This window comes from Octopus bimaculoides, chromosome 3 (assembly GCF_046866305.1).
Source record: "Octopus bimaculoides isolate indiv1 chromosome 3, ASM4686630v1, whole genome shotgun sequence".
Taxonomy (NCBI): domain Eukaryota; kingdom Metazoa; phylum Mollusca; class Cephalopoda; order Octopoda; family Octopodidae; genus Octopus; species Octopus bimaculoides.
The window spans coordinates 6,368,748-6,376,865 of record NC_142930.1 but is presented as its reverse complement, the minus strand read 5'-3'; the positions used below and the strand labels follow the sequence as shown (position 1 = coordinate 6,376,865).

The window sequence follows — 8,118 nt, the reverse complement described above, 5'->3', positions numbered from 1 at the left end:
TTAGCATGTCTGTGCACTGGTTATACCGTCATCAGAGACAAGGTAAGAATATTTTAGACGGGGAAAATTCACAGTTTATAAGGAATAAAATAGAATACTTAAAGCACCACCACTAATACCAATAACTCTAATGCGACCGATACCACCACTTCTACAATTACTAGTGTTATTGATAGTGATAATACCATTACTACTACTACTACTACTACTAATAATAATAATAATAATAATAATTATAATAATAATAATAACAATAACAATAACAACAACAATAATCACAATGCGTGTCAATCCCCTAACAACACCCTAAATTCTAATTTCTCCGTAAATAGTACTGCATCCTCTCTTTCCACTAATAATATTCATTGGACAGATAGAACAACTGCCGATCCGCGACCGAATGCCCGTTGCAAGCCTACTGCAGAAGATTTCCCGTAGTATACAAATGCACGGTCGACAACATATTGCATATAATTCTACTAACTATTATATCGGATCTACTATTAATTCTAAACAGAGATATTCTGCACATACAAACTCATTTAAGTATGAGGAGTGTAACATGTCTACTTCCCTGGTACCATACAAGATATCCTGGGACATAATAGATTCCGGGGTCCCATACCAAGGCCAGTGGTTCACTTGTAGGCTATGCCTAAAAGAAGCCTTCCAAATATTAGTACATAATTCACTACAATTACTAAATAAACAACACGAAGCTTTTTCTACATGTTGTCATAGGTTCTACAACACCTTTAAATTCTTCTATAGGTCCAAATGCAAACTAAATCAATATGCATACCACATCCATCTACGGGCCTAACAATATATATATATATATATATATATATATATATATAGTGTGTGTGTGTGTGTGTAATTTAGGACAAACAGTAAGTTGTCATTTACCTAATATCGAGGTCTCATTCTTTTGTTGTTACTTTATTATTATTATTATTATTATTATTATTATTATATATACATATATATATATGTATGTGTATTTGTATGTATATATATGCGTGTGTGTGTGTGTGTGTGTGTGCGCGCGTGTGTGTGTGTGTGTGTGTGTGTGTGTGTGTGTGTGTGTGCGTGCGTGTGTGTGTGAATGTACACTCTCTTCTTTTTCCCCTGCCTTTCTATCAATATAACTATCTTAGAAACTAGCTAATTTCAACTGAATAATTTTGAATCTTTATATATCTGCCATTACTTTTCCCTTTATTTTATATTTTATTTTATTCTTATTTTTTACCCTTTTGCCACTATCTTATTTTCTAATCCTTTCTCCTCTCTCTTTCTCTCTCTCTCTCTCTCTCTCTCTCTCTCTCTCTCTCTCTCATACACCCACTCACAAAAGCCATTTATGTCCATCATACTTTCTACCTCTATATACATATTTACAATATGAATACATCATTCAGAACACTACCAAAATACTGCCAGGATTTATCTGGGATTTTAACTAAAAACTTGTACCTTCATGGAAGTACCGACCAACATCCATATCCTCTGGAAAAAGATGAGTTGTGAACATTATTCTCTTGCCTATATTCTTCTAACTACTTTTACTCTTTATTCTTCTATTTTACTCCTTTATTCATTTATTTTATCCGTTGTAAAATGTGAATTTTATACTTTGTAAACTATGAATTTCCCCCGTCTAAAATACACATACCTTGTCCCTAATGACGGCAAACCCAGTTCACGGACATGCTAACCTACCACTTGGGTTATCCCAGAAACGGCTGTATGACTTCAAATTCACCTTACCCTAATTAAATTATTCTAAATGACTTGAGATACTCGTTCTGCCTTGGTTTTGATTTTTCCTCTAATATAATCTAATATAATATATACCTGCTATAACGGAACCCCAACAGAGATCACTAAATATTAGCCACAACAGAAATAATTAGAGTTAAATAGGTTCACTTAATTAAGCAGTAAAGTGTTTCTAATATTGGTTATTGTCGTAGTATTTACGTAATAGACCGCATGATAAAGAAACTAGAAACGCGGACGTCCTTTGCAAATCTCATCTTACCGTTATTGTCGTCACAAAAGCCATTAAACAGTTGATGGTCGTTCAACGGATAATGCTTTGATTTACAAGATAAATTCCAACCGCTTTTCAACTTTATTTTGACTTATCTCTATACTTGTTATTAAAACCTGCAGGAGATATCAATTAAAAGCTATAAATATTAAGTTTATTTATATATTGTGACATTTCCAAATAAATTCCTCTCAAAACTTTCATTTGGTCGATGATGCTTTGAAATCATAACTTTGCGGGACTTATTTTAAGCGTACAAGATCTCACTTTGGAGTTGGGCAGTGCTTCCATTTATATCAATTGAAATCTTACGGATCCCCTTTTGATTTTGAAATCCTACATAGCCAAGATCTGGCATGACGCGCTAATGAGGTAATAAACAGGATTATAATTATCCCATATATATATATATCCATATATATATATATATATATATATATATATATATATATATATATATATATATATATATATATATATATATATATATATATATATATTCTTTTTTACTTGTTTCAGTCATTTGACTGCGGCCATGCTGGAGCACCGCCTTTAGTGAACAAATCGACCCCAGGACTTATGCTTTGTAAGCCTAGTACTTATTCTATCGGTCTCTTTTTGCTGAATCGCTAAGTGACGGGGACGTAAACACACAAACATCAGTTGTCAAGCGATAGTGGGGGGACAGACACAGACAAATACACACACATACACACAAACTATATATATATATATATATATATATATATATATATATATATATATATATATATGGGCTTCCGTTCACCAAATCCACTAACAAGACTTTAGTCGGCCCTTGCTATAGTAAAAGACACCTGCCCAAAGTGTCACGGAGTGGGACTGAACCCGGAACCATGTGGTTGGGAAGCAAGCACCTTACCACTGTATAGTCCATGAGCCATGATATGAAGGTGACATCAACGAGCTTATCGAGGAACTGACAACGGAGGAGCTAAAGGGGTTACAGACGCAGCAGCACAAGGAGATTTTGAAGGAAATAGGTGAGACGGAGGAGGCGGAGGAGGTTATCTCTACAAGTGCGATGAAAGGGAATGTTGGAAATGTGCAAGAAACTCTCAAACTTTATTTTAAAAAAAAAACACCCAGAAAAAGTTGCAACTGGGCGTGCGACGGTGTTATTAAATGACACTTACCTAACTCATTTCAGAAACATTCTGAAAGGGAGGATGAAATAGAGGCTTTTATCGAAAACTCCTGCAGATGAAAGTGAGGAAAACGTGGCAAAAAGAGATAAAACTCAGCGAATAAGATTCAGTTATTCAGTTCAGCCTTTTTCCTCTACATTCGTCAGCATCCTCAAGTCGTCTGATATCCAAGGTAAATGCTGTACATTATACTTAATAGAACCAGATTATTGCAGTACATTCTATTGCTTTTAATACAATATTCGTTATTTATAAGTACATTATTCTTATTTAAAAACATGTAACAAAAAAACTGTGTTGGGGGGGGAGGTGGATTAATGGCATTTCAATTCATTTCAATGGGAAAAATTGATTTGACATACGAGTAATTTGAGTTACGAGCTCCGTCACGGAACGAACGAAACTTATGACGATTCGTGAATGAAGGAAATGTGAAAACTGGATAACTTGAGATGAAATGAAACTGGTAAGCAACGATTTATTCTCCGTTATAAAATACAATGATTGCCATACATGAAATAAAATAAAATAACAGGTTACAACAAAGATGTGTGAGAGAACTTCGTAGTCAAGCTGGACTGTTGATCTTGTAGACAAAGGCGACATACTGTTTGGTGCTGTGTAGAGGCAGCCGTTGGTCTGTTGGTCATGTGGTCTTCATACAGCAATGATGCAGACAGGCGTCTGGTGGAGAAGATAAAAGCGGAGACTGGCTGGTGTCAGATACATCGTTGCCGGAGAAGAGTTGCGTGTGGTCAGTAGCGTGTACCAATGATCTAGAGCAGTCGGGAACTGTCGTTCTTAAAGACAGTTGTAAGCTCCCAGGAGCTGGTGATTAATTTCCCACGTAAGGAAAAACAAACTGTTGCGTCAACACAATTGGACGGCTGAAAACCGACCAATACAAACAGCAGGTTCATTTAATCACGAAGTCATGTGACCTGCTGGAACGAAAAGTCTTGGGGAGCCGATATTTGGGTATTTAAGCCTAGATGAGTCAAAACGAAAATATCTCACACATAATGACAGGGTTATAACTTTGTTAGGCTCTACGCAAACAAACTAGTGAAGACGAGAATACATTTATCAGAGGTTTATTACGCAGTGGATCTTGCAGGCATGAAGTGGATTCGATCCACCAGAGCCGAATTTCAAGTAACTGCTCAACAGAACTTTTCTTACGGTGGAACAATAGTTTTTCTTTGACAGTTTACATTTTCCAGATGCCTTAGCTGGGCTGAAATAATGTCTTCGCCACTTGACCCTTCTAACCTCTTATAGACCACCAAAAGCTAGAATTAAGATAACAAGTACCACCAACGAAATCCATTGTTCTCATCGATATGTCTATCCATCTGGATAGTTATAAAAACAAGAACCCCCAAGCAAAAATAAGTTAGTCACTTGGTAACAACTCACTCAGTTGGTGAGAACGGAATCTGACTGACCCGCTGAACAGAACGCCATCTCTAAAGATAAGGGCACTTCTGAGGCATATTCCAATTTTGGAAACACTTCTCTGTGTTTCTATTTCAACAAGGTATTAACTTGCAAGTCAATAATCTCCAGTTGTAGTTCAGTTGGCATGTTATCAAGATTACAGCCAAAGGGATTCTCAAACAAAAGAATTTCATTCTCAACTCTGTCAAGATCTGAAAATCTTTGAGAAAAATGCATATTTAAGTCCCGAATAATTTTTTTCTGAAAGTCGAGGTTAACATGCTCCATATTTTCTGTGCAAAACTCTTGAAAACACTGAAAATGAGAGAAGTTTCCTTCTTCAAGTTGTGCTTCAAACAATGATAGCTATCTCCGAAATGCTGTAATAATTCTGTAGAGATCACAGACAAGGCTATTCTTTCCTTACAGTTTTAAATTCATTTCATTCATATGAGAAGTGGCGTCAACTAAAAATGACAACTTTGGTAACCATGAAGGATTTGACAGCTGTGGATCAGCTCTATTCTTTTCGGTGTGAAAAAGATCTATTCCTCTTCGGAGTTTATAAAAACGAAACAAGACTTTACCGTAACTGAGCCATCTCACTTCTGTGTAGTAAAGCAAGTCACAGAAATTAGAATCCATTTCTTCGAGGAAACCTGGAACTGTCGATGATTAAGCCCATGATTCCGAATAAAGTTCACCACAGTTGTAACCGGTTTTAGTACGCAAGAAATATCAAAGTGTGTTCCACAGAGTGCTTGCTGATGTATAATGCAGTGTATAAACAGAGCTTTTCGGAAGTTGAAGCTCCTCCAACTTGGTCTGGATCCGCCCTACCAAACCCTTCCTCACTCCTGCCATGTTTTTTTCCTCCATCGATTGTAACACACCGAAGCTGATTCCACTGAAGGTTATAGTTTTGCAAAGCTTTCTGCACCTCTATGAAAATATCTTCTCCAGTTGTTGTTCCATGTATACTGCAAACGGATGCCATTTCTTCTATAATCTCAAAGTTGCAATTAACACCACGAATGAACACAAGAAGTTGTGACATACTAGAGAGATCAGTAGACTCATCCATTGCAAGAGAATACCACAAAAATTTCTTAGCTTTCTCATGCATCTGTAATTGTATATTCTCTCCGAGTTCTTCTAGTCTCTGCACAACTGAACTTGCTGAAAGGCTGATACAGCCAAATATGTTAGCCTTTTCAGGACACAAGTCATTTGCTGCTTCCATCATGCACTCTTTTAGAAAGTTTCCGTCAGTAAATGGTTTTCCTCGCTCTGCCAACTTATTCACTATTTTGAAACTTACATGAATGATAGATTTATTTTCAACAAACTTTTTCGTAAAGAAATTCCTTTAAGATTCCAAACTACGTTTCATAGATTCAAATTTCTCGGACTGCAACTTTCCAGAATATTTAGAATGTGTTGAGAGATGTTTTGCTTCGTAGTGACGACGAACATTGTACTCTTTCATAACAGCAACACTTTCGTTGCATATCAGGCGGCTAGCTTTCTGGTCGTTTGTTTCCACAAAGAAGTACTTTTATCTCCATTCTTTATTGAAAATGCGACATTCATTATCAACCTTTCTCTTCTTAGTAGCCATAACGATGGGTGAAGAAAACAACAACAGCAGTCTTAGGCCTCGGCGTCAGATATTCTCATTTCGATTGTAATCGCTAATAACTGATTCGCCCGAGGCACACGTGATCTACTGTAGTAACTATTATGGCGCGTGAAATACATAGCGCGCGACATGACTAACTCAGTTTACATACAAGTGTAAGAAGCAGAATAAAAGCATATTTATTTTTTCCAGCATACAACGGCGAGCCGGACGAATGGCCGTAGTTTGGTGACCCATGGTTTATAGTAATCAAATGTCCGTGCCGCACATTAAGCTCACTCTCTCTCCATCAAATCAACGTTGCCTGAACAGGTGCACTGTGGGCCACGTGTCAGGTGTCGAAGTGATCGCAGAACAACGTGAGACGAAGTGTTTTGCTCCAGAACACAACGCATCACCCGGTCAAGGAATTGAAACCACGATCTCGCGACCGTGAGTGCAACAAGATCGAAATGAGAATGCTATAGTTACGAAAGGAACGTTTTAAGCACACACTACACATCTTCAGTTCAATGAACTTCTATGAATTGCGATTTATTTTTGTTTTGTTTTTTTTCCTATTTTTATCGTTTAGTCATTAGTTAAAGATTTACAACCGGATGTATTCTGTATGAGGAAATTAGAAAAAATATATTTTTGGTTTCTCTATCATGCTGTCTATCACGTAAATACTACGACAGCAACCAATAGTTGAAATATTTTACTGCTTAATTAAATTAACCTATCTAACTCTAATTATTTCTGTTGTGGTTAACAGTCCTTAGTTTGAAACTCGGAATGAACTGTGTGTTGTATTAAACCGTGTTTCGTTATAAACAATGTCGTGAATTAGTCATTTCTCATCTGACCCAGATGAAAGCCACAACCTATGAAGCTTCTTTGCGGTTCACAGAGGAGCGCCAAGACATTAAAAGATCAGTTCTGTTTCGAGCATCACATGATTAGCATTAGAAATTAAAATAACCATCCTTTCTGATACCATTTGCTCGGCAAAAAAGCACGTACTTAGCAGCTTCGTCTCTTGACTTTTAGAGGCCCCCTGCAAGCTTTTGTTTCAAGGCCCCATCCTTTCAATCAAAATTCATAATCTATGCACCTTTTATTCCTAGCGATATTTTACTTTATTCTATTATTCAATACTTCACGTTATTCTTAAGAACATCTTTAAAAGTACAAGTTAAATTTATTTGCGTCTATTACAAATTTCAATTGGTAAAGCTTCCAGATAGGAATATATAATCCAGGCAACTTTCAAAGACAAACACGGTACACTTTTCGCTTCACGAAATCATCGATCAGTTCAGAATAATCAAGCTGAGAGCTATGTTCGTGTTCAACAGATATCAGAGACAATCCACAAAGCCTGGTACACGTTCGTGGTACATTGTAATATTTTTACAAGAAACTTTTGCAGGTACAATGTATTATTATCATTTTATTTCTTGAAAATTTCAGTTAACATAATTTAATTCTTGTTCGACATCTTAATCAAAATAAATAGATGACTCATCTACGTACTTTGATCCTAACATGGGGCCCCTCAACCGCGGAAGGCCCCCTGCGACCACAAGGATTGCAGGGGCTTAGCGACAGCCCTGGTGCTTAGGACATCAAGGGAAGGCGGGGACAACACAGAAATAAACTTTAAACTTGCTGAAATAATATTGAAAATGGTTTATATGATCGGAAATATAATTTCGAAGTGTTCATGGTGTTATAGTGAGGACCTAATCAAAGACTTTGCAATTTAAAAAATAAGTAGAAGAAAACTTTTTAAATGGAAAGAAAAA

General features: G+C 36.5%; 1 protein-coding gene across 1 annotated transcript; it reads right to left on the bottom strand.

The window, feature by feature from the left end:
- Positions 1 to 5,407: 5,407 nt before the first annotated feature.
- LOC149136433 (general transcription factor II-I repeat domain-containing protein 2-like) lies at positions 5,408 to 5,929 on the bottom strand. The gene has a single exon (XM_089348322.1). The coding sequence runs from the start codon at positions 5,927 to 5,929 to the stop codon at positions 5,408 to 5,410; it is 522 nt and encodes a 173-aa protein (XP_089204448.1).
- Between the last annotated feature and the right edge of the window lie 2,189 nt (positions 5,930 to 8,118).

Excerpts from the sequence above, each read along its gene's own strand:
- LOC149136433 (XM_089348322.1), bottom strand. The coding sequence starts at position 5,929 with ATGGAAGCAGCAAATGACTTGTGTCCTGAAAAGGCTAACATATTTGGC.